This window comes from Molossus molossus, unplaced genomic scaffold, assembly GCF_014108415.1.
Source record: "Molossus molossus isolate mMolMol1 unplaced genomic scaffold, mMolMol1.p scaffold_m16_p_3, whole genome shotgun sequence".
In the NCBI taxonomy this organism is placed as follows: domain Eukaryota; kingdom Metazoa; phylum Chordata; class Mammalia; order Chiroptera; family Molossidae; genus Molossus; species Molossus molossus.
This window is the reverse complement of record NW_023425366.1, coordinates 105557473-105585321: the sequence shown is the minus strand read 5'-3', so window position 1 is coordinate 105585321 and position 27849 is coordinate 105557473. Positions and strand designations below refer to the sequence as shown.

At 36.3% G+C, this 27849-nt stretch overlaps 1 protein-coding gene across 3 annotated transcripts; it reads left to right on the top strand.

Moving 5' to 3' along the window:
- The first annotated feature begins 217 nt into the window (after nt 1-217).
- CCP110 (centriolar coiled-coil protein 110) lies at nt 218-25990 on the top strand. Of its 3 annotated transcripts, none has more exons than XM_036280513.1 (16): nt 218-323; nt 1965-2109; nt 4194-4349; nt 7594-7722; nt 10715-12341; nt 14973-15103; nt 15597-15774; nt 16345-16484; nt 16758-16874; nt 17903-18004; nt 18189-18305; nt 20240-20313; nt 21107-21169; nt 21844-21903; nt 22388-22473; nt 24752-25990. In XM_036280513.1, the coding sequence occupies exons 3-16, from the start codon at nt 4209-4211 to the stop codon at nt 24802-24804; spliced, it is 3018 nt and encodes a 1005-aa protein (XP_036136406.1). In that variant the 5' UTR covers nt 218-323; nt 1965-2109; nt 4194-4208; the 3' UTR covers nt 24805-25990. The 3 variants fall into 3 exon arrangements, with proteins under 3 accessions (XP_036136406.1, XP_036136405.1, XP_036136407.1); XM_036280512.1 differs by having other exon boundaries at nt 218-338; XM_036280514.1 differs by lacking the exon at nt 22388-22473 and having other exon boundaries at nt 218-338; nt 24752-25989.
- The last annotated feature ends 1859 nt before the right edge of the window (nt 25991-27849 follow it).

The window sequence follows — 27849 nt, the reverse complement described above, 5'->3', positions numbered from 1 at the left end:
GCTTTCCGTGAAGACTACATTTCCCATCGTGCACCGCGCTCTCAGAAGTACTGCGTCCTCCACCGCCGGGGCCGGAAGCTAACCAATCCACCTCGGGGATTGTAGTTTTCTGGCGGCATAACCGTTTCAACCGCCCGGGGGAAGCAACCACCGGAAGTGCCGGCCCTGGGAGGTGGAGTCCCGGCGGCGGCGGCGGTTGCCAGGAGCCCGCGTTGCCGCCTGAGACCGGTAATATGGCCGGGAGGAGGAGGAGAAGGCGGCGGCGGACCGAGCTGCTCTCTGTCATTACCAATTGAGCCATTTGGTCCCCGACAAGGCCCGTGGTGAGGGAACGAAAGGTGACCGGGCCGTGGGGATCGGGTGTGTTTGTGCTGAGGGGGCTTGACGTCGAGGGTCCCTGCTATGAGGCCACTGGTCGAGGCGGAATTGGCGCCTTGAGGAGCTGATGGCGGGCTCCGTGTGGAACCCGAGCGCCAGGGCTGGGCTCCCGGGCCTCGAGCCGCTGGGAAGGCGCTGGTGTGGGGAGGCGGGCGCCGGGGCGCCGGCGGCGTCGGGCGCGGAGGTGATGCTTGGATGCTGGCACTGCCTGCGGGGCCCTCGGGATGGAGCCTCATCAGAGGAGCCGGGGAGATGGGCGTGGGGCGCTGGGGTGAGAGCAAAGGGGCCGGGTAAATACACTGCGGCTCGAGCCGCAAAACGACCTCCTAGTGATAAAACTGGGCCTTTTTCTCTTCTCCTACGATGCTAGCGAGGAAGAGATCAATCCCCAGGGAGTGCACTGGCCGTTTCTGAACGCGGGTTACCACAACCAGACGCCCCAGGAGCTCTGTTTACTCTGCCTTTGCGACTCTCTGGGGCTCGAGCGTAAGGATAATACCGCAAATTGTCTTGATTGCCCCTGATGCTGCTAGGTGGTTCCCACTCTCCCATCAGGGTTTGATCCCGCTTCCCTACCCCTAATTTAGGCAGATGGCAGGTGCTAGAGATTGATTTAATGGGGAAGGGTCTGGAAACAGCGAAATGAGGAAGCCGGTGTCTCCCTTTCCATGTTTTTAAGTTACGTTTGAATCTTACCAGGAACCAAGCACTGTCACTGGCCTCCAGGAGTTCATAATGTAGCGATAAAAATCATCATCATCATCATCTGCATAATAAAAGCAGCCCCCCTTTATTGATGCTTTCTGCATAGCCTGCAGTATACTGATTGCCAGACATGCATTAGTTCATTGAATCCTCACAGAATCTCTTTGAGACAGATGAGATTATCCCTATTTTACAGATGAGGAGACTGAGGCATAGAGATGGTAAGTGAATTGCCAAGAACTTACAGCCAGTAATATGTGTCTAAGTAAGAAATCTTCCCCTTTGTTGCCTCTCTAAGAAGTTTATGTCTTTGGGAGGCCTGATGGGTAAACAACCAGCTAGAATCTGAAAACAAAGCAAGATCTGTTCTGTGTTACTTTTACCATCCCCTTCAGTGACATTTCTGGTGGAGACTGGTGAGGAGCAGCTAGCCTGGCCACGAGTCTATGGGGTTTGCAAAAAGGCTTATTTGGAGAAGGGTCATGGTATAAAGGGAGAAGACAAGGCATGTCTAAACTTGATGCAGCTGACAAATTATTAATTTATGTGGGCCAGTAATGCCTGATGGCAAAGTATGGGGCAGTAGATTTGTGGTTGGAGTGGCCTTGTAGTTAAGGCTCCTTTAAAGTAAAACCCTGCTGACAGAGTTAATTGTGTTGTGAGAAAGGAAGTGCCTTCTTGCTTAATCATATAGGATACAGATGCTCACTTTTTAAATGGTTGCCTTTGCAGTTTAGAGGTGCCAGTTTCTTTGAGAATAGGATCATTTATGAGACTACCATTCTGTAAATTTTCATTCTTCCTAAATAGCTTTTTTCTGATATACGTTATTGTTTGAGCTAATTACCCTAATTTATTTATTAATACTTTTTTTTATCAAGGGCTACTGTGTGCTGACGCTGTTCTACGTAATGGGGATTCAGTGGTGAGCAAGACTCAGAAAGTACCTGTGCTTATGGAGCTTACATTTTGGTGGAGAAAGACAGACAAAAAACAAGGAAATAAACAAGATAATTTCAGATAGTGGTAAGTGCTATGAAAATTGGGAAGCAGCAGTGTAATGTAGTAGTGACTGACGCAGGATTAATTTAAAGGTACATCCTTCAAAGGTGAGGACAAACAAGCTGCCAGTGAAGGATAATAAGGATTCAGTCATGCTCTTCTAGGATCATTTGATGATTTCCATGATCACATTAGCACTTGTATTGGGACGTTTAATGCATTATCATATGCCATAGTTATACTGTAAAAATAATGAGTTACTGTATGTCTGCAATATGTATGACGTACATGTACTGTTTAAGGGATGTGAATTTAACTTTCTGAAACAATGGGATATATCTATATGATATTGTTGAAAAGAAAAGTAAAACTACTGCCATAAAGCTATTTTATTTCCTTAAATTTCCCAGACCTTTAAAATAGAATTTTATGCCCTGGCCAGTTTGGCTCAGCAGTTGAGCGTTGGCCTGCGGACCAGAGAGTCCCGGGTTCGGTTCCCGCTAGGGGCACGTACCACAAAAAAATAAAAAATAAAAAAATAAAATCGGGTTGTTAAAAAAACAAAAAACAAAAACTTACTAAAATAGAATTTCATGTGTCTTCATAGGAAATATATTACATTAATTATATGAGTAATCTATCTATGTTCCCTGTAGAGTTGGATGCATGGGTTGTGTTAAAAAATATTTTGAAGTATTTTAGTAGAAATGGGATCATTTGAATTTCTCTCACATCTTGGCTTTTGCATATTTGGTTAAGACATCATAATATGGGTTGAAATCTAGACTAAAAATTGAGGTCTTTCTATGGTTATCATGCAGTAAGGTGTTGGTTTTGTTTTTTACTTTTGCTTGTTTTATGAATATAAGTTTGGAAAAGAATCTTATTCACACTCTAGAGAATCACTTCTCTGAAATTAAACTCAATTTTCATAAATTGAATATAGTAGTAATTAGAATTGATGGGATGGTAGGAAGAAGTTATTAAGACTACCAGTTGGTCAAAAGTAAAAACATATTTTTTATAATCTAATTATAATTTTGAATGTGCTTTTTCTGCATTTTTAATTGTGCTACATTTTGTCCCTGACACTTTAGTGTACTAAATTTTTAAGTACCTTGAGGCTTAGGACAGTATATCATATTCTGTCTTATTGCATCTTTGCATATCCTACATCATGAATTGAATTTCCCTACCTTCTTTCTTTTTTTTGTTAATTGTTTTAAGATGGGCATTTAGAGGAACATTATTGTATTAGTTTTTCTGTTTTCACAGTTCGTTCCCTTGTTGGTTATAAGTCTGATGATGTCTCTCTTTTTATTTTTCCTTGTTCACTTAAAGGAAATATTGTTGGACATAATGCTATGGAAACAGGCAATCAAATATTTAAGCTTACTTGATGAATGAACATGGTGGCTAATCCTTCCTGGTTACCTTATATTTTCATAGCCACCATCACAATTTCCAAAAATTATGAAGTTACTGGACTGATTATTTTAAGTAGTTTGGCAATGGTTCTAATTTTCAATAATAAAGTAGAATTATTATGAGAGTCAGTAGATTGTCTGTTTTATGCTGCTGACTGATTTGGCTAGTGATGGTAGAGTCATAATATATTTTTAAGATATGCAAATAATAGACTTTGAACTCCATGATAGAAAAGGTATTTTTAAAAATGGGTATCTTCTTTTACTTAATAGCCCCCCACACACACACTTTTTTGCTACCTTTGTGTAATTTAGTTTTTCTTGTGCTGTGTAGTATGTCTGGCTAAAAAAATATATTCTATTTTATAATCTAAAGTCAGTAAAGTGGTACAGAACTTTGTGTTCTTTAAGTAGGTTTCACTGGTGAGTTCTTAGTACTTTTCTAAACTGATCATCTTTAAAGATTGATTTGCATACAAATGTTCAGAAAATTTACTATGTGAAGAAAGCCTTAACTGAGTAGGATCTTGACACACTTTATATACTCAAGAATTAGCTCCTGATCAGTGAAAAAATTTTGGGAATTGTGAATTTTAGGAATATTTTAGTACTCTGTAAAATTTGCTGAATAAGATCTATTTTTCTCAGCATATTAAAAATGACACATTTTCTTTTTTGCAGTGTGGTTGTGGGAAGATGGAGGAATATGAGAAATTCTGTGAGAAAAGTCTGGCCAGAATCCAAACAGCATCACTATCTACAGAGAGCTTTCTTCCTGTCCAGTCTGAAAGCATTTCACTTATTCGCTTCCATGGAGTGGCTGTGCTTTCTCCACTGGTAAACATTCTTTGATTTTAAATAACCTTTTTTCTGTAGTGAACCACAGCGCATTTCACAGGGAAAATAAAAGAAAGGCTATAAACATCGAAAAGATGCCTAACTTATTTATAATTAAAGAAATAAAAATGAGTTAGCATTCCCCCCCAGACACCCTCCTCCCCATTCCACGCCCCCATCCTCCCAGCATTGTTGTCTATGTCCATTGGTTGAGTTAGCATTTTTTTACCTACTAGATTGACAAAGATCTGATAACACCTAGAATTCCTTAGATTGTGGGGAAACAGTACTTTTGTTGAATCAGTTGATTTCATTTTTTGGTGAGCAATTTGGTAGTATTTATCAGAATTTAAAAATGTACATAACCTTTGACTCAGCAATTCCATTTTGGGAAATATCTTGCAATTATATTCTCATGCAAGTGCCCAAAGAAATATTCATAAGGTTATAATGGCATTTAAAATACCAAAAGATTGATGAACAACCTAAATATCTATCAGTAATGGGCTAATTTAACTATGATCTGTTTTATAGAATCTCATACATGCCATTAAAATGAGTACAGTAGAGCCCTGGCCAGTTTGGCTCAGCGGTTAAAGCGTCGGCCTGCGGTCCGGAGAGACCCGGGTTCGGTTCCCGCCAAGGGCACGTACTTCGGTTGCAGTTTGTCCCCGGCCCTGGTTGGTCATGCGGGTGGCAGCCACTCGATGTGTCACTTCACATCTATGTTTCTCTTCCTCTCTCTCCCTCCCACTCTATCCGTATAAAAAATGGAAAAGTGTCCTCGGGTGAGGATAAAAAAAAACAAAAAACAAACAATAAAATGAGTACAGTAGACATAAATGTATGGGCATGGAAGGATCTCTGTGAGCTACCATAAATCACTGAACACAGCATACTCCTTAGAGGCAGTGTAGAGTAGTGGTTAGAAGCCCAGTTCTGGTGCCTTTTGGCCTGGGTTCAAATCATTGCTCTGCCATTTAACTGCTGTGTAAACTAGCAGGTCCATTTTCTTTATTTGTTAAATAAGGATAAAAAGCATGCCTACCGCATAGGGCTGTTTTGAGGATTAAATGAACTAATACATTTAAAATGCTTAGAACACAATTTGATCATAAGAGGTACTTAATATATGTTAACTATTCGGATTTTTAAATAAGGATATTGTATTCATTCTCTAGATAGGGATAAGGAAATATAGGATGAGAGGGAAGACGCAATTTTCATCATAAACCCTTTTGATAGTGATAGAATATTTTTTAAATATATGTGGTTTTCAAATCAGAAAATTAATATGATTGAAAGAAAGTAAGTTTAATTATTTTTTGTATAACGAGTTAAAAGATTAGTATTTTCTGCCAGCTTTTTCTAATGAAATTTTCAAACATACAGAAAAGTTGAAAGGATAATACAATGATTACCCATATATCTACTAGTTAGATTCAACAGTTTTTAACATTTTTGCCATTTTTACTTTATCACGTTTGTGATTTTATATATGTGTGTGTCTTGTATATATTTATTTACTTTTGTTGCTTTATTGCTGAGCCATTTGAACATTGCAGATATATGACACTTCTCCCCTAAATACAGGGTGGGGCAAAAGTAGGTTTATAGTTTATATGGAAAATAATACAGTAACAAATAATAATACAAGAATAAACTTTCATGTACTCATAACTATAAACCTACTTTTGCCGCATTCTATATTATAGTACACATATTCTAAGGATAAAACCCCAGTACCATTATCACACCTTAAGACAATAATAATTTTAATAGCATCTAATATTCTGTCCATATTTAAATTTCTCAATTTGTGCTCAAAAAAGATTTTTGAAACTGTTTATATTTTTTCTAATCTGGGTCCAGTCAAAATTCACCAATAGCATTTGCTAGTTACGATTTTTAAATCTCTTTTTGTCTAGAACAATTCCTCTCCTTAAAAAAATTTTTTATGATAGTGAATTTTTAAAGAAATTAGGGCAGTTATCTCGTAGAATGCCTTACTTTTTGGATGTGTCTAATTGTTTCCTCCATGGTGATGTTTAACTTGTCCTTTAGTCCCTGTAGTTCCTGTAAACTGGGAATTAAGTCTAAAAGTTTGATTGGAGTTAAACATTTTGGGCAAGAATTGTTTGGAGATGATTCCATGTACTTCATAGTAAATTAGATCAGAAGTTACATAATGTCTGGTTCCTCTATTTAGATGTTTAGTTTGAATATTTGCTTTTACAACGGTGACTATCAGATGACTCTTTAAAGGTATATATATATTTTTCCCCTTTTTTATTAGCAAGTGAACTGTGGAATGATTCTTTGGCACCATGCAAATAAGAGAGAATTTTAAAACAACATTTTTATCAGCTACTTGATGACATATTACTTGATTCGTTTAATATGGACCCAAACGTCTACTAGACCTTATAGCTTAGGATCTATGACTACATCAATTACTTATTCATAAGTAAAATCTGATATTTATAGATATTAATCCATGTTTTTATGTTATATTTGATGGATGACTATTGTAACTTTGAAATCATTTTTATGACATGTTTTCTATTTGCATAAATCTAAAATAAGTCTTGACTGCTTAACACAATGACTAAATTTCCCAAGACTTAATACTTAAGATTTAAATCTACTGTAAAAAGATAAACTTCATAGAAGCCTTCAGTTTTTTAGGTACATTATATTTTTAGTGGAGGTTACAATGAAGTGGACCCAAATATGTGTTCTGATTTTATAGGCAAATAAAATATCTATTTCTTATATCATTAAACTTTTGGACAGTCTCTTGAGGTGGCAAAGAGGTAAAATGTACTTTTATTAGAAGATTAGAAATTGAAGAATCTAACTGACCTAGTGAAGTAAGATACTGCCAAGTGAAAAGCTCAACAAAAGAGCTGATTTTATATCTCATTTTAGAGCATTTGATAAGGTTTACTTCTTTTAACTTTTTTTTTTTAGTTGAGAATAATTTACATACAGTAAAAGGCACAGATCTGAAACAGTAAAGTTCCATGAATTTTGATATATAGTATACACTTGAATAACTCACACCCACACAGAACATCTTCATCTCCACTGAAAGATCTTTCATGCCCGATGCTATTCATTAACCCGTACCACTTTAGATTTCTTTCACTATAGTTTTAATCACTCTGATTCAAAACTTCCTGGTTTTATGCTATTTTTATTTTTATATTTATAAGAAATAATCATTTATGATGTTTTGCAGCTTAACATTGAGAAAAGAAAGGAAATGCAACAAGAAAAACAAAAAGCACTTAATGTTGAAGCAAGAAAGCAGGTTAATAGGAAGAAAACTTTACTGACTCGTGTCCAGGAGATTCTTGAAAATGTTCAGGTGTGTAATTTAAACTCTTTTCAATTATAATTAAGAAATCATGGCCCTGGCCGGTTTGACTCAGTAGTGAGAACGTCGGCCCGTGGTCCAGAGAGACGCGGGTTCGGTTCCCGCTAAGGTACATATCTCAGTTGCAGTTTGTCCCTGGCCCTGGTTGGTCATGCGGGTGGCAGCTACTCGGTGTGTCCCTTTCACATCGATGCTTCTCTTTCTCTCTCTCTTCCTCTCCCTCCTTTCCACTCTATCTGAACAAAGAATGGAAAAGTGTCCTCGGGTGAGGATAACAAAAAAAACAAAAAAAAGAAATCATGCCCAGCTGGTGTGGCTCAGTGGTTGAGCATTGGCCCATGCACCAAGAGGTCGCCGGTTCAATTTCCAGTCAGGGCACATGCCCAGGTTGTGGGCCCAGTCCCGGGGGGGGGGGGGGGGGGCATGCACAAGGTGGCCAATTGATGTTCTCTCTTATGGATGTTTCTATCTCTCTCTCCCTCTCCCTTCTTCCCTCTAAAATCAATAAAGAAAAAAAATTTGTTTAAGAAATCATGAGGTGTAAGCATTGAATATAATTTTTCAGAAATGTATGTTCATTTAATAGTTAATTACCAATATACTTTACTATTCTGTTTGAGAAGCTTCATAATTTGTGATATTCCATTTCAGTTACTCCAAAGAAAATTCACTTGCTTATTAGTGATACCCAGTACTTGAGTCAGAGGGTACATAGACAAAGGAGCCATACACTGAATATAATTGCTTCTTGTATGTGTCTTATGACTCTAAAAACATTGGTTTCTCAGTGACAAAATGATAGAATTGGCCATTGTAGTTTACCTCTGAACTAATCAGACTATTGACTCAATGACCTTATTCTCGTTCTCCACTAAAGTAAATAACTGCCTCCATATTTTTCGGTGAAAATTCTGCTCTTAGATACACAAATGCAATTTAGATTAGATAAATAATAGAATTGCCTAGATGTATCTTAGATTCAAATTAAAATGATTTAAACGACACGTCTATACCTTTTGTAATTTTTTTTATTTAGTTTAAATTTGTTTAAACAATTTTTTTTAGGGTCTGGATCATTTTATACTAAAAACAAATAAATTTGATCAAACAAATAACTTCTGCCATATATAGCAGTTTTGCTGGTTACATCTTTTTATTTTTTCATATTCTTAGGGGTTTGTGGTTTGTATAATTCATACTAGATGAGACATGTACAACGAACCTTAGAATATTTCCATTAACAGCTAGCTACTTTCATTTCTCTATAGGTAGTAGATTTTAATTTGCAGATTATAATTATTTGTTAAGTTTAAAAAATATAATGTGTAGCGCAGTAAGGATGGGTTTTTAAATTACTAGATATTTTTTATTATTGAAACAAAAATGATACATCATTCTTGGTCCATTGAGGGAATATATCAAATATATTACTAAAGAGATTATTACTTAGTCTGAAAACTTTCTCTGTTTATTAGAGTATGTACAATGTTGCCCAGCCGGTGTGGTTCAGTGGTTGAGCATCGACACATGCACCAAAAGGTCGCCGCTTTGATTCCTGGTCAGGGCACATGCCCAGGTTGTGGGCCCTATCCCAAGTGGGGGGCATGCAGGAGGCAGCCAATCAATGTTCTCTCTCATCAATGTTTCTATCTCTCTCTCCCTTTCCCTTCCTCTCTCTCTAAAATCAATAAAGAAAAAAAAATTTAGAGTATGTACAATGTTGAAGCGTATTGAACTATGCAGGTAGAGAAATTTTATATATTAAAAATAGATTTCTAAGGTCTGTTTCATCTGTACAACCTATGATTCTGATAGATTTTTTTTTGTTATTTAAGTCATGTATAGATTTTTTTGTTATTTAAATCATGTAACCAAAGGCTTATGTTAGTGGTATACAAAAAAAAAACATTAAACCTGTGAATATGTTCATGGATTCCATGAATATGTATTTCTTTTGTTTTATTTTGGTCCTGAGGTTGTGACTCAGTATACCTTGTTGTAATGTTTATTGCATAGTACCTGGAAACCATTACATGTCTTGGGATTTGTAAGGTCAAACAGGAATGCTATATGGTCTAGGAAAAAAACACATGCAAAACAACCTGAAAATCTTTCAGTAATTAGGATTTTGGAATCTATATTAACATATTAATATGTTAATAGTTTCTGCCAGTTTAATATATGCCTATTTTTTTTTCTGTTGGCTCTCTTGTGTATATAATTGCTCTCATCTTAATTTATCATTTTTTAACTTATTTTTCTTGTTCTAAAGCTCATTAACATGTTCCTGTTTTAAATGACCATCGGTTAATCAAATTGAAATTTTCTTTAATAAATTGGGTTTTAAGTTGATTTTTTTTCTTATTTTCAAGTAAGTTAAGTTACATGGCCGAACTATCATTTACTATAAATTTATCTCATCATATAGATGGATTTTAGTTAAAATTTGGAGTATGTGGGAAGCAGGAAGTCTTATTACTGAATTATTTTTTCTTAATCAATATCCGGGGTAAGTTAGTCTTTGTTAAGGAGGGAATCATTTATGTAAGAAATTTAACTACTTGCTATTTATCTTATACATTTTTATCCTTAAATGATAGCTCTTATAGGTGGAACAATTGGTGACATTAATAACATATAACCAGAAGAAAGTTAAGGAAATTCTTCTATTCCAAGATTAAATTGATCGTGGATATATGAGTATTATATACATGCACATATGTTCATATTTGTATCAGAATAGATCCTCTCCTTTAAAAAAAAAATCTTAATAAATAGGCAGGGATGACCAATAGATGTTATTTATAGAAATTTGAGCTCCATATGATATAGGATACAATAGAAAAGGACAGTCTTAGTTTTTATTTGTGTTTTCAAATATTGGAACTCTGAATCTTCAATTTCAGTTTTATTATAGAAAACAATGAAATTAAAGGTTATTTGTGCAATGAGGAAATATTACTTTTTATGTTTCCTTTTTCAGGTTAGAAAAGCACCTAATGCCAGTGATTTTGAGCAGTGGGAGACTGAAACAGTTTACTCTAGTTCAGAAGTCAGAAACTTGAATGTTCCTGCTACCTTTCCAAATGCCTTGCCAAGCCCTACTGAACACTCTACTTCAGCAAAGTTTGAAAAGATAACTGGAATTTTGCCATTGAATAATGAGGACCAATTTAAATCTAATGGGATAGACTTAGCTAGGGATTCAGAAGAATTTAATTCTCTGAAGCAATGTGGTAGTTCAAATATTAGCCACACAGAAAATGAAGCTTCTCTAAAGACCTCAGCAACCCCACAAGAGACTCTTATTTCTGATGGTCTCATCCCAAAAAATGAAGAACAGGATCCATCACTTTTGGAAGAAGTTACTCCAGATCCCTATATAATGAGTCTTCAGAACCTGATGAAAAAGTCAAAGGAATATATAGAAAGAGAACAATCTAGACACAGTCTGAGAAATAGTGTAAAGGGAAGTGTTAATGAGAATCATTCAGACAAAGAAAATGAAGCTGTTAAAGTGACTGACTCTGTAAAGGAGAAGGCCCAGTTGATGGGCAAACACTGTGTTTCAGTGATTCCTGACAAACCAAGCCTTAATAAATCAAATGTTCTTCTCCAAGGTGCTTCCACTCAAGCAAGCAGCATGAATACATCAGTTTCAGGTAGCTTTTCTAAAGCGGGAATTGGCCATCCCATTGTTGCAGATCCTGATTCTGATTTTAAAGTCATTCACACTTTTGTTACTGAAAATAATGTTATCAAAAGTCTTGCTGGTTCATATGCCAAATTACCTAGTCCAGAGCCAAGCCTGAGTCCTAAAATGCATCGCAGGCGTTCTAGGCCATCATCAGCATGTCATATACTTATAAATAACCCAGTAAATGCCTGTGAATTAAGTCCTAAAGGAAAAGAACAGGCAGCAGACTTAGTTGTTCAAGATACTGATGAAAAAACAAATGTGCCTGAAACTGTGCCAAAGTTATCAACTGATTTAACAGGAGTTTGTTCAAGCAAGGTTTATGTTAGCAAAAATACATCTGAAACCATACAGGAAATGGCTTTAGGTAATTCAAATCAGGTATGTCAGTCTTCAGGAAATCAATTACAAAATAAAGTTATTCATGGACTTGCTGTCGTGGAAGGTCAGTTAACATCTGATGGGAAAGGACCACACAAAATGGACAGTACATGTACTGTAATACCAAGATTGCATGAACCTTATGCCACCAGTCTGTGTATAGCAAGTCAAAATATTGGAACCATGAGTGGATTCAAATCAGCCAGTGTGTTAGAGAAAAGCTGCAATATACAAATGGAACTGAATAAGTCTTACGATGTAAAAAACCCATCTCCTTTACTGATGCAAAACCAGAATATCAGACAGCATATGGATACCCCTACAGTGTCCTGTGGAAATGAACAATTTTTGGATAACAGTTTTGAGAAAGTTAAACGGAGACTTGATTTAGATATGGATAGTTTGCAAAAAGAAAACTTCCCATATGTCTTAACAACTGGAATAGCTGAACAGGAAAGGCAACATTTGCCAGAAAAATATAAGGGATCTGCCTACATCAATAAAAATAAAATGTTAGAAAGTATTTCCAAAGGTAAGAAACTTGGAAGTGTTTGATACCTGCCAAGCAGATGACACCTTTATTTGATACTTTTAATTGACATTTTGCAAAATAATAATCATCTTTGTTTATTAGGGCACTTAATTTTATTTATCTTATCAGAGAGTATATAATTAGCTACAGTTGATTGCCATTTGATAGGCTTACAGAATTTTTTAAATTTAAATTATGAATCTTTCACAATCCACTTATTATTATAGAGAATATTAATGACTGGAGGAAAAAGTTCTTGCATGAAACGTCACTCATAGTTTTAATCCAGTGTATTGCTATGATATCTTCCTTTTGGGCTGTGGTTTCTAATATTTTCATCAGTTTGTCCTCTTGTTTGTGATGAAATCTTTGTGTAGTTGGCCCTTCAGTAAACATTTTAACATTAAATTATTAGGAAAAAATATCACAAATAAAGCTCTGTCAGTAGTTTTTCAAGAATAGTATCTTTGCCCTGGCTGGTATGGCTCAGTGGTTAGAGCCTCAGCCTGTGTACCAAAGGGACTTGGGTTCAATTTCTGGTCAAGGGCACATTCCTGGGTTGCTGGTTTGATTCCTGACTGGGGTCGTGCAGGAGGCAACCAATCAGTATGTCTCTCTCACATTGAGGTTTCTCTCTCTCTCTCTCCCTCCTTTCCACTCTATCTAAAAACCAATGGAAAAATATCCTTGGGTGAGGACTAACAAACATACAAAAAAATAGTATCTTTATTGATAGAAATTATTTCAAATTTCTCTTGCATCTGGTGTATTAACAACTTGTTAAAGCATGTTTTCTTTATTACTCCTTACTTTGGTGTCATGGTTCATAATTCTTCATTGCCGATATGGGAGACATATAAATCAACTAAACTAAGTTCTTAGACATAGACATTTCAGCTCTAATGTGTGATATATGTCTTCCTGGGGGGGAAAAACAACTTCACTTTCTGTAAAATTGCACACTAAAAATAACAGGATTTATAGGAAAAATAGGATTGGGGCAGACCATTTAAAACCTATGCAACTTTATAAGAATGCTAATAAAAATAGTTTCTAACCTGGGAAGTTAATCTGGATTCTCCATGTAAACAATATAACATGGCTAGAAGCTGTCTCAGTGAATCCCAAAAATACACAAAACCAACAAGTGGCAATGCCAGCAGTGGAGGTAGCCAGGTTGCTATCAAAGTGGGCAAGGAAGGCAGTGCCTCTCTCTGGTGAGGGAGCCTCTTGTCTTGAAGCACTGGACAGAATCCCCCACATTATTATTATGATTATTGTTATTGCAATACTTGTATTTAAAGGCTTTGTCAAAAATGCAACCTTTCATGGAATACTTTGAGGAGGGAGAGGCAGCAAGGAGAAGGGCTATGGAATAAAAGCTCACTTGTCTGCTCTACTAGCACATGCTCATCAGGATCTTTTTTTCACATTCATTTAAATGATATACTTGAAGCTGAAAGTGCTGTCACAGAATGGGCTTTGCATCTCCTGCACAAATCTTGATGGTGAGCACAAAGCAATCCTTTTTTTTTAAATTATCACCAAGGATATTTTTTCATTTATCTTCAGATAGAATGGGAGGGAGGGGAGTGGGGAGAGAGAAAGAAACATTGATATGAGACACATCAATTGATTTCCTCCTGTACAACCCCGACCAGGGCCGGGAACCAAACCACAACCGAGGTACGTGCCCTTGGCCAGAATCGAACCTGCGACTCTGATCTATGGGCCAATACTCTAACTGCTGAGCCAAACCGGCCAGGGCAAGCAATCCTTAACAAAGTTGACAATTAGTTTAAGTCAGAATATTTTTAATAATGCACATTAAAAAAGTATTCTTGCCCTGGCCAGGTTGGCTCAGCGGTTAGAGCGTCGGCCTGCGGTCTGGAGAGACCCGGGTTCGGTTCCCGCTAAGGGCACGTACTTTGGTTGCAGTTTGTCCCCGGCCCTGGTTGGTCGTGCGGGTGGCAGCCACTCGATGTGTCCCTTCACGTCGATGTTTCTCTCTCTCTCTCCCTTCCTCTCTCTCCCTCCCACTCTATCTGTACAAAAAATGGAAAAATATCCTGGGGTGAGGATAAAAAAAAAGAAAAAAAAAAAAAAAAAAAGTATTCTTACAAATTGTTCTGCAATCCAAATATGCAACAGCTTGGAAAACATTTAGAAAATAAAAGCCAATGTAAAAAGACAGATTAAAGCAACTAGAACAGTACAAGTTTTATATGGCTCTGATTTTACAGTTTTCTACTCCATCATCAATGTCAGAAATCTATACCTTTGGCTGGCTTCATTGCTCAGGATTTAAAGAAATATCTTTCTTCCTGGTTTCATTTCACCTTCCAGGTCCATCAGATATTCTCTAATATCAATTAGGAACCAGGGGGAGCTCCCTTTCTAGGGATCTGTTGAATGAGCTGGTAAGGGTGGTGAGATGCAGGTCTTTGTTTAATAGCATAAAATAAGAGTCGCAAAAAAGAATGTGGTTCAAAGTGGGGACCTGGCTATATCTTGATTATATATGTTGATTATAGAAATACTCTCTTGTCAGAAGCATTATTTAAGTTGATATAAAGCATCAGATATAGATTTGTAAATTTTCTAAATCTGATGGGGCGTGTTTCTTTTCAGAAGGTGAGGAGATACTAAAAAGCAAGATGTTAGCTTTTGAAGAAATGCGGAAGAGACTAGAAGAACAGCACGCCCAGCAGTTATCATTACTCATAGCTGAACAGGAGAGGGAACAAGAAAGACTGCAAAAGGTGAGGTATTAAAACATAAGGATATAGGGCTAGTAAGTGGAATTTAGCTAGAGATACCTAAGAATTTTAGTCATGGAGAGGATACTTGTAATTTTCCCACCAAATCTTAATCTAAGGGGGTCATTGATTTTGATACATGGATAATATTTTTATTACCAGAATGTGAGGCTTAATGTTTAGATTCTTATCTAAAAATAATGTAGAATTTATTGAATTGTTGATTCAAAACTTAACATTTTTAAAGGTATTTTATAAGTAGATACTGAAATAAGCATTCTTCAAGAGTTTATTGTAAGAGGAGCACATTTGTATTAAGATTATTGTTAATATATCACATTTTAAAATCAAATTGTCAATTTTATTTTAAGGAGGAAAACTTGAAATAGATAACAGTTTGCTGATAATTATACTTTTAGCTAAGCCTGAAATGATACTATTTTGGGATACAATTTAACAAAATATCTAGCAGTTATAATGAACTCTTAATCCATAGGAGATAGAAGAACAGGAGAAAATGTTCAAAGAGAAGAAAGTGATTACAGCAGAAGCCTCTGAATTGGATATTAACAATGCAGTGGACTTAGAATGGAGAAAAATAAGTGACTCCAGTTTGCTAGAAACAATGCTGTCTCAAGGGGACTCACTCCATACTTCAAACTCCAGTTGTTCTGGTAATATTTTAAAATCTTTATCCATTTGAAAAAATTATCCTATGGTTAGATATTTTATTTCGCACACTTTAAGATTGCTTTTTTCTTCACGTAATCCCACGTCCAACCCACTGCTATTTGCCAGCTGCTCAGTCACTAGTGAAAAATTAAATGATAGCAGCAGATCAAAGACCGGTGAGCAGGTGTTCAGGAGAAAAGCCACCTTAGCAAGGAAAATATCGGGAAATTTGACGCACAGTCCAGTCTTTGTTCATTCATGCAGCAGGTGATATGCCTCAAGTGAAAACACCATTTGCTATCTCCAGAGAGATCTTGAATTACTACATCTAATTCCTGTCTGAGTAAGAGTTTATCTTCACATCTTCAATTATCCTGAGATGCTGTTTGTGGTGAAAAGATCCATCTGGTACCTAAGCTTAAAGTTCATAAATACTTTAAGTGGATCAGTTTCAGAGGTGGTTGTCATTCTTTTTTGTTGGCAGTGGTGCTCTAAATGAGTGTCGTGTTTATGTGGGTGTTTTGCATATTCTGATTATCTGACATCAAGTATAATACTACATATATCTCTAGGTTTCACAAATTCTGCCCTACAACATAGCTTTGGTTCTGTAAATGAAGCACCATTCTACCTCTGGGGATCATCAACTAGTGGCTTGACCAAACTCTCCATGACAAGGCCTTTTGGAAGAGCTGCAACTAAATGGTCTCAGGTGGGCAAATTTAATGATACATGTATGTCTATCTATCTTCTGTCTGTTTATCTTTATATATATTTTAAAGAGCTATATTATCTTAGGTTATACAAATGAATATGGATATTTTTGTCCTACATCCAATAGTTTAGCTTTTATTAGAGTTGAAACCACACAGAGCATATATATATATGTATATATATATATAGTTCATCATAATAGATTAAGAAAAACAATCTTGAGTATAATGCTCAAATTATTAAAACATTGTGTCTACTGTATTTCTTCTAGGTTTTCAGTCCAGAAGTACAAGCAAAATTTAATAGAATAACTGCTGTGGCAAAAGGATTTCTTACGCGTAGGCTTATGCAGACAGATAAATTGAAGCAACTTCGACAAACTGTAAAAGTAAGAAGATTGTTGTAAATTATTTGTATTTCACTTCTGTATCAGTTTTTATTAGTCTTGTTACAGCTGAATTGACAGATTAGTTCAGAATAGGCAGATGAAACTTTTTTTAGTTACTATAATATAGGCAATTTTAGAAATCTGATTATTAATCTCATTCAGATAATATGTAGCCCTAGCTGGTGTGGCTTAGTTGTTAGTGTCAGGTCTAACACACCGACAGGTCTCAGGTTCGATTCTGAGTCAAGGGCACATACCTGGGTTGCAAGTTTGATCCCCGGCCCCTTTTTGGGGGTGCGTGCAGGAGGCAACCAATCAATCTCTCTCCCTCCCTCTTCCTCCCCCTCCCCTGGCCCCCCTTCCTGGCCCCTCTCCCCCTCCCCTGGCCCCCCTGCCTCCTCACTCTCCAAAAATTAATGGAGCCCTGGCCGGTTTGGCTCAGCGGTTAGAGTGTCGGTCCGGAGAGACCCGGGTTCGGTTCCCGCAAAGGCCATGTACCTCGGTTGCAGTTTGTCCCCGGCCCTGGTCGGTCGTGTGGGTGGCGGCCACTCGATGTGTTCCTTTCATATCGATGTTTCTCTCTCTCTCTCTCTCTCTGTTCCTCTCTCTCCCTCCCACTCTGCCTGAACAAAAAATGGAAAAATGTCCTCAGGTGAGGATAAAAAAAAAAAAAAAAATTAATGGAAAGCCCTGGCCGGTTTGGCTCAGCAGTTGGAGCATCAGCCTGTGGACCAGAGAGTCCTTGGTTCAGTTCCCACTAGGGGCACGTACCAAAAAAATAAATAAATAAAAATTAATGGAAAAAATATCCTTGGATGAGTATTAACCACCACCACAAAAAATATGTAAAGAAAGTAGTTTATGTATTTTCATCTCACTTTAAAGTGAGTGCTGTTTTGACTTTTGGTAAGTAATAGTTTTACGATCTTAGTACTTTTGAATTGACTGCAAAAAAGAACAAAAGGAAACTTCAGTGATCTTGAATCTTTCTAGAATAATAGTTTTTGAAGGAGCATTTCTTCTTTCAGGACACGATGGAATTCATAAGAAGTTTTCAGTCAGAAGCTCCATTGAAGAGAGGAGCTGTTTCAGCCCAGGACGCCTCTCTTCAGGAACGAGTGCTGGCTCAGGTACGTGCACAGCGCTGCAGCCTCGGGAAACGGCAGCGCTTCTTTGTCTCCCCTCGCTTCCCCACTGAAAGTGTGTTTCAATGCAAATGGTAACCTTTTTCTCTAAATAAAAGTGTATGTAATATTACTGAACCCTAACCTCATCTTTTTAAATGGGCACAATGTTTTCTTCTTTTGAAACTAGCTGCGAGCTGCCCTATATGGTATTCATGATATATTCTTTGTAATGGATGCAGCTGAAAGAATGTCTATTCTACACCATGACCGAGAAGCTCGCAAAGAGAAAATGCTCAGGCAAATGGTATGTTATCTGGTTTTGTAATGAATGAGAGAAAAAAAGAATATTTCTTCTACAGTCACAAAATACTTCTGACACCAGATGTCTCGGGTATTTTCCCCACCCTGACCAGTTCTTTGATACTCTGGATGTCCTACCATTCAGTTCAGTTCTGATAGTAGCTACCTGGAGTTATCAGATACTACAAGTTAAGGAGACAGTTAAGCCTGCCCCCACTTCTGACAGTAATCGCAATTCCCAGGTTGTCATTTGAACCTCTGACTGATGGCTCTAAATTGGGGTTCCCATTACCCTCTCTTTCAGGTCAGTAATTTTCTTGAGTGGCTCACAGAACTCAGGGAAACACTTAACTTATACTTACTGGTTTATTATATAATAAAGGATATAATAAGTAATATAGATGACTAGCCAAATAAAGAGATGCATAAGGATCCTGAGAACAGGAGCCTCTGTTCTAGTAGAGTTGGGACCATCTTTCCAGCATAGTAGCGCTCACTAGCCTGGAAGCCCTCTGAACTTTAGGGATTTTTATGGAGGCTTCATCATGGAGACATGATCAATTATTAACTCAATCTCTAGCTCCTCTCCTGTTTCTGGGGGGTGGGGGTGGGGGGTGAGGCTGAAAATTCCAAATTTCTAATCATTCTCAGTCTTTCTGATGACTAGTCCCCCTTTAGGATTCTACCAGAGTCACATCAGTAGAACAAAAGATGTTCCTATTGCCCAGAAAATTCCAGTGGGTTTAGGAGATCTGTGTCAGGATCTGAGGTCAAAGATCAAATATTAGGCCTTGGCTGGTGTGTCTGAGTTGGTTGGAGCATTGTCCCATACACCAAAAGGTGGTGGATTTGATTCCCAGTCAAGGCATATATCCAGGTTATGGATTTGATTCTTACGGCACATGCGGAGGCAACCAGTCAATGTTTCTCTCTCTCATTGTGTTTCTTTCTCTGTCTCCCTTCTTCTCTAGAATCAATAAAAGAAAAAAATATGTGTTTTGTTTTTTTTTAATCCTCACCTGAGGACATTTTTTCGTTTTTTTGTTCAGATAAAGTGGGAGGGGGAGAGAGAGAGAAACATCGACGTGAAAGGGACACATCGAGTGGTCGCCACCCGCACGACCCAACCAGGGCCAAACTGCAACCGAGGTACATGCCCTTAGTGGTAATCAAACCCAGGTCTCTCTGGCCCGCAGGCCGACCCTCTAACCACTGAGCCAAACCAGCCAAGGCAATATGTGTATTTTTAAAAAGACCAAATATTAGAACAAAAGATGCTTCTACCATCCTCATCAGTCAGATTACAAGGGTTTTAGGAGCTTAACTCAATATTAGCAAGAGTCAGGAGCAGAAACAGATATGTATATATTATTCTGGGTTTGGAATAATTGATAGTAAATATCATTCTCTATTGACTTCAGCACCCTTCCTACAATTCTTAAAAGCACAGGTAGGTTCCCAGGATTACCAGAAATATTTAAATTTGTAGACAGATTTGAAAGAAATTGGTGAAAGAATTGCATATTGTTTTGTGATTAGATTTTGAAGCTTTGAATGGTGCTTGTGTGCCTGATAAACTAGCATCTGCTCCTAATGGAGTTTCCTTGAAACTATCATGTGGCTTTTGCCTTTTTTGGAAATCAGAGTTAGAAAATGGGCTCCAAGTTAATTTGAAATATGTCAGAGTGTTGGAGATCTACAGTTTGGATCAATGATCTTTTTATGGTTGGCAAAAGAAAAACAAGCAAATTTTACATAATTTCATTGGGGAAAGTAATTTTACTTTTTTTTTAATTGAACTGCCTCAATTACAAAAATAAGGTTAAAGTTCAAAATGCTAGTAAGAGATGCTTGTGCATGCAATTGAGATCATCCTATACTATAATTCAGTGGTACTACTGGTACTGCTAGAACTTTGTTAACTTTTATATTTTAAAGGATAAAATGAAGAGTTCACGAGTGGCTCTTTCAGCTGCAACGCAGAAGTCTCTTGATAGGAAGAAGTACATGAAGTAAGTTTTTTTATGTCATGTCACATTAATTTAATTATTATCAAACCAATTAATTTTAGTCATCTATTGGTCTGTTTGTATATTCATATTAGAAATAAAAGTTTATTCTTTTGCAGCTGAACTGATAGAAATCCCTTTTTTTATATATAAAGAATTTGATAAAATCCAGTGATAGAATCTGATTTCATTTTTAGATAAATGTATTTATTAACTAAATTTGTCAGTGTTCAACTTGTATAACTGTAGTGAATCAAATTTTAAAAATAGTTTATCTTTATATGCAGTGTCACTTTTTTATCTTTTATTTATTTTTTTATCCTCACCCGAGGACATTTTTGCACCTATCTTTAGATAGAGTGGGAGGGAAAGGGAGAGGGAGGAGGAGAGAGAGAGACACGTGGACTGGTTGCCACCCACACGACCCCAACCGGGGCCGGGGACAAACTGCAACCGAGGTACATGTTCTTAGTGGGAACCTAACCCGGGTCTCTCCAGTCCATGGGCCGACACTAACCGCTGAGCCAAACTGGCCAGGGCAACTTTTAAATACATTCTTTTTCTAACATCCTAAAGACTTCATGAAAGGAAAAACTTAATGCAAGGAATATCCTAATAATTATCTTATTAAAACTCTTTTTTCTTGAAAGTAGTCTTTACTATGCTTAGTAGAGGTCTTTCATGGTACACCGACTTTTAAATGATTTGTTTCTGCCACCGTGTATCACATTTGTAAACATGTTTTCCCCCTTTCTAAATACATTATTTGTGTGTCCTTATTTTTACATTGTGTTAGAGCTGCTGAAATGGGAATGCCAAACAAAAAGTTCCTGGTTAAACAAAACCCTTCAGAAACAAGGTGAGAAAAATCACTTAGTGTCAATGAGAGGCTATTTTCTTTTATTTTTAAAGAAAAGAAAATGTTATAAATCCAGAGCTTGCTTTTTGTTGGCTTTGTTCCACTTTACCTCAATGGAACAGACCTTGGGGTCAGAATTCATATTAACACCAGGTTATGTACCTGGTCACATGTCAGACCAGATGTTCTGGAACTTTCTATGGGGCATTCTGTCTCTAGTGGAAACTTGAGTCCATATGTCCTGAGTTCAGTCCATAGTCTGCCAGAGCGGGATGGGGGTGGGGTCTTTGATATTTATTTTAAAACCTTAGAAAGCTAACTTACTATTTCTGACCTGTTTTCTACTCTTATAAGAGTGAAGCTTCTTCTCTCAGATGTTTGAAAGGAAAAGTTGGCTTTTGTAAAGTATATAAATTATCTAAAAGCAGAAGGATTAACACTTATGTTGGACATCTCTTTCCTAACAAAAATGTAAACTTTGGGCTCTTGGTGAGCAAAATATAAGTACCATTTAATTTGCTTGAATCAGTTTGCTTTGCTCTGCAGTATTATATTGGCCATATCATTGCATGGATGACTTCACCTGATTGTTATCATCACTTATCTATTGAAAGAAAATGGGGGAAAACGGAATTTATTCTGTTGAATTACTTTTTTATTTACTTTGTCAACAGAGTCCTTCAGCCAAACCAAGGACAGAACGCGCCTGTTCATAGGCTACTTAGTAGACAAGGGTAAGCATGCAGCACATAAGGGTATTAACAATTCCAATCAAGATTAGCTTTGAGAGGGCAAATAATTAGTGTTCTTTATATAAAGGATAGCTACCTTTCAAATGTGATATTTTTTATAGTATTAGAAAGATCTTTTCAAGTTTTGTGTTCAAAGATAACCCTTTGGTGTACTATTGTGTATTATATTTTCATTATCATCTTATGTTGGCATGTTTTTACTTTTCATTTCATACCATTTTGCTCATTAAATATCGTAAACATCCATATAATAAGTTCAGCATCACCAAAGTGATTCTTCAGCAAAGTATGTGATAGTCTCCTGCTGAAGCAAAGTATAGCTTTCTTAATGAGCATGCTTGAGACTTAAATTCTTTTCAAGCTTATTTGTGCTAAGAACAGGTGATGCAGTGTGGTTGCTTTCTTTGAATGTTGAACATCTAGACCTTAACGCAAGTGACTTATTAATTTTTTTATATTCAATTAGAACCCCTAAGACATCAGTGAAGGGGGTTGTGCAAAGTAGACAGAAGTCTTCACAGAGCAGAGTGCCTAACAGAGCGCCTGTTTCAGGTGTGTAGCAATGAGTTCTTGAAGCCCATTCGAAAGAGAGTACACAAGCTTCCCCGTAACGCAGGCCTCACGCCTGGGATCTGTTGTCTGTCCTTGCCACCAAATTCTGGCATATTCACAGTCATTCCTGCTCGTGATCATTTGTGGCAGTATTTTGTGGCAGTTAAACGGGTTCCAATTTTGATTTCTGTAATAATTCCATGGAAACACTTTTTTTTTAATCTGAAAAAGTTGTAGAATTATACATGCTTAATTCAGAAACCTTTTTATAAATGAGTGAAGTGTAACAATGACCTATCTCATACCTAAGTCTCTGCATGTTCAGTTTTGGGGAAGTGTAGCTATCACCCAGGAGTATTTTATCTGCACAGAAGGGGAAGAATTTCTCCCCCTGGCCACAAGATCACATGTGAATATGCCAGTTGGGAGGGGGTAAGTTTTTGTTTCTTTGTTTTTTTCTTAATTTTATGCTCAATAAGAAGCTTGAGTTAAATGTTCATTATTTGAGGATTCTTTAAGGGCTAAACTAAATACTGTATTTTTAAGTTATGTATGGTGGCAAGAAGACAAATTCAGTGTTGAGCTAACGCAAAACGCTTAAGCTAATGTTTTAATATTTTTTAGATATCTTTGTTAAGACACTTTGATAAGCTCACAAAAAATTACATGATCCATTAAAAATACTTTCAAAATGCTTTTAACTGTATTGTTTTTTAAACATTTAAAAGAAACTGAAATTAATCAATGAAGATTAAATCTTTAATAAATTCTAATCTCATTAATATACAGTTAGCTTTTATTACTAAGTGATTTTCCCCAAATTGGGAGAGAACAAACAACATAAGAAATTTTTTCATATTATCACCACTTGCTTACAGAGATTCAAAGAAGAAACAAAATATTGATTGTAACTTGGAAATGATAGCTGACCTTTTGCATGTAGAGAGTGAATTTCATTCATAATGTCACATATATAGATAATAATTTAAATGTCATCTTTCGGAAGTCATCATGAGTGCCAGTCAGTGGGTTCTTTTAAAGGGGATTATGCAGTTGAATATCCTGCTTATTCCAGAGGAAGTCAGAACCAGCGGGTTTGAAAGATTACCTTTTGAAAGAACTCAGACCAAACACCAGATCCACTGCTTGTGAAGTTATATAGAGTTCTAAGACATTTTCATTTTTTTCCCCATATTAGTGATACATATTGTGATAAGGCTTAGCTAGTCGGCACATCATTGAGGAATTAGTATTGTTTTGCCTCAATTATCTATATGTCACAGTGACTGCTCCATGTTGTTTTCTCATGCATTTCATTTCCACTTTTTGTCACTTGTGAACCTATAAGCAAAATAGCAACTACTGTTCTTACCAGTAATACTCAACAGTGTGAAGGATGAATAGGAAGTCACTGCAGTTAATTATATACAGTGAAGTTCAGTATTGAGAATTATTGTGGTTTAAATTGCATCGCAATATAATTATTAATACAAATGAACTCAATCCTTGAATTAACGTGTGTAATTAATATGTATCTAAACAAGTACAGAAATTCTTTCCTATTTTTTCTAAAGATTTAGTGTATATTTAAATGATTTAAAAAGACAAGAGAATTTTATTCTTTTACATAAAATGAAAATTTGGGATATGACTGATTAAAATTCTGTGAATCTCAATACAGGGATCCATAGTTGTCCTTGACAAGATTACTCTTTTCTTTTAGATTTTTAATTGCCTGGATTATGTTTCAAACAAATTTGAAGTTGTGCTTTGCTTTGATCTACATGGAGAACAAACATTTATTAAGCAATTTTAGGAAACTCATTTTTAAGATGATAGAATATTATACTCTTAGACTGAAGTAGAATTCTAGGTGTTAACATTGAAATCTCTGGTTGCATATGTTTTAAAACTTTTGATTATTTGATGTTTTGTGCTAAACCAAAAGGTTGATCATGAAATTCAGAAACCACTAATTAAAGCAGAGTAGGAGGCAGTAATACCAAATGGTTAAGGAATACAACAGATCAGGTTGAATTGGGTTCTCAGAGTCTCTACTTCTGGCTCTGTTACTTATGCAGATGACTTATTCCCCTGTGTCTGTTTTATTATCCTTAAAAAGAGGTAACAGTTTTTATATAAGGATTTTATGTAAAGATTAAATATGATAGTGTATATTGCTTAACTTAGTGTCTGGTATATAGTAAGCACTCATTAGATGGTATCATTATAGAAAGACTAACATTGAGAAATAATATTAGTTTTGCTCTATTTTTAGGAGTATATGCAGGAAAAATCCAAAGAAAGCGGCCAAATGTTGCGACAATTTAAGAAGACAACATTCATTAGGATAAAAGGGGGCTGGGTCTTATCCATATAATAGTTCCTGCCCAAAACTTTCATTTAACCCTGGACTCTGCTTATATAGATAGAGTGACATTGAAGGGCTGAGTAATTAAGTGGATAATATGGTCAGTCTGGCTAATTCCTTCCCACACCCCCATTTTCCTCTTAATATTGGGTTTGGGTGAAGACAAATTAGTATTTAGTAAATTGAGTCATCTCTATGCTTAACCTGTTTAAACATACATTTCTTTTATGTGCCCATGTGTCTGCTGAGAACCTTTTTGTAAACTTAAAAGGACATTTGGGTTTATTTTTATAAAATATTGAAAAGGTGTGATAAAATACAAGTTCTGAAATATAACTTCCATTCATCTCTGCATACTAATTGCTGAATTTGATAAATTAGATACTATTCTATTCGAGGGGAAATTATTGCAGAAAAATGTTTTCCCCTGGTTTTGTAAAAACTGGTTAATCTCTCAGTCTTCATATTCCTGGTCTTACAGGATAACCACATAGAATAAAACACTTGCCCGCTGATTGTGGTCCACCTAACATTTACCACAGAAGTATCTGGGGGGTCACCGTTTTAGTTATAAGCACACATTTCTCTCAATAGCTAGTTGTCTTGCAGAAATGTTAGGTTTAACATATGTTGCCCCAGTACTCTTAGAAACATTTCTACTAAATTACAAAATCTTTCTGTGGAGGGTGACAGCTTTGGTGAAGACAGCACAATCTTCCTGAATGTAGTGGCATGCATAATATTCATTCATTTCTGTAACGTAGAATGTTGCATGCAGTATTATTTTCTATTTAGTCTGTATATTTTGTTTCTTCATAGTCTGCTTTTTCTAGCATGCTTGACTTAGGAGAGAATAAAGGGCTATATAATATAATAAATTCAGATTTTCAATGGGATAGTAATATTATCTGGTTGAAATTCTGCATTATTTAAGGGGCACTGCCCTTTAAAGTTTTTCATCACTAACATTTTCATTTAAAGTATAAACAAAACAAATGTTACCAAGGGACTATGATTTTATGAAAGAGAATGCCACTGTCATTTTATGATAGTATTTCCAAAAAGGGCTTTGTGCTTCTCACATAGAATTGGAACTGTGTACATTTAATCTTATTGAATTTTTAAAAGATACTGGTATTTTGAAAATGTAGACTGTACATATTCCTGATATTCTGTAAAGAATGAATATAACGATTGTTTTCTTTGATTTTCTGTTCTATTTAAAATTGAACTTTTACAGTCAGCCGTAGACAGAAAGTAATCACCTATTCTGGATGTAAACTTGATTTTCTTTCTTTTTTTTTTTTTAATGTTTTTATTGATATTTTTATAGAGAGAAGAAGGGGGAGAGAGAGAGAAACATTGATGTGAGAGCTCTACATCGATTGGCTGCCTCTTGCACACCCTACTGGGGATCCTCCTACAGGGGATCGAGCCTGCAACCCAGGCATGTGCCCTGACCAGGAATTAAACCGGGATCTCAGTCTATAGGACGACCGACGCTCAATCCACTGAGCCACACTGGCCAGGCTAAACTTGTTTTTCTTTATTGAGATGTATCATTTATTGAATGAGTGAACCAGGAAATTTGAAGACAGTAAAAATGTCTGAGTTACCAATTTTTTTTTTATTTGTAGGCAAGTATATCAGATTATCTTCTTAATATTATAAATTATGCTTTATCATTCTGAAAACTCAGGAGACAGCTTACTCATATCATTGTGCGTCTTTCCAGTAAGAAAGATAGATACTAAAAGTTTTGTGTACACTAATGCAAATTAGCTAAAACTAATAGTATGCTTTGGAGAAAGTTAAAACTAGTTTAAGATTAAGGATGAGAAACTTGAGTGTGTTTTTTTTTTTTTAAAGATAAGAGCTTGTGGGTTTTACACATTTTTTAATGTTCACAGCTTTTCTCATAAAAGTGCCAGGCATTGTTTTGTGCTTTTAATGGATTTTTATTTATATACATTATTTTTTTAATATTTACTTTGAAGTGGAATGTCCATTAATGTGAATTGTATTTATTTTTATACTTTAATTTTCACTAGTTTTGCTTCTAGGAAAAAGGCAAAATAAACTTTTCATCTTAAAGGAAATCTAGTTTGATCTTTTATTTACCAAGGAAAGGACAATTTAAGGGATAGATATTAAAAAGTATCTAGTCAAAACATTAATATTATAATATGATCATTTGTTACGATTTGAAAGCCCCATGGGATATAAACAGTATATCCCACTATTTAATACGTAACCCATAGCAGTGCTTGTTTTAGCATTTAATTTTGCATGAGATGGACTTCTCAGAAGACAGAAGTTCACTAGAGGTGGGAATGTCTTTGTTAAGAGCCTGCGAAGGAGCAAATGGGAGCGAATACCGAGGTCTACGCCCACATAAAAGCCGCTCGTTTGCACAGCTTTCCAGCTCTACTGCCAGTCGTCTGATAGGAGCCCAGTAAAATGCTGCTCATTTTCGCCTCTCACGAGATGCTGCATTTGATCATCTGCAAGGCAGTGTGAGAAGAGCCCCTCACTTTTCCCATGGCCACCCTTTAACTTGTTCATTTCATGTGTTTGGAATAATGGATGTGACGGAAAACTTACCCACACTGAGCGGAAAGCAAGGACCCATTCTGGGGATGAAGATCTTTGTTTTCTGTCGGGTGTTGCTGCCACAGACAATCTACCCCTCCCCATGAAAAGAATAGTTATGAAAATAAAAAAGCAAGTGGAATTGGAATGCTTCATCCCTAAGGGACCATAGTAGGCATATGTATATATAGGTTATTAAAAGAACAAAGTAGAGTTTTAGTTGTTGGATATAGCAAATCAAATGAATATTGTACAGTGGGGTTACATCCTTGATCAGGTTCTAAAGACCACTCTGAGGGCAAAAACCAAACTTATGCTCGACAGTAAAGATTACCTTTCTCTTATTTATTTCATCTATTTTCTTCCTTTTTGGTCAATTTCTCCATGGCTTTCAATTCTTCATTTTCTTGAGG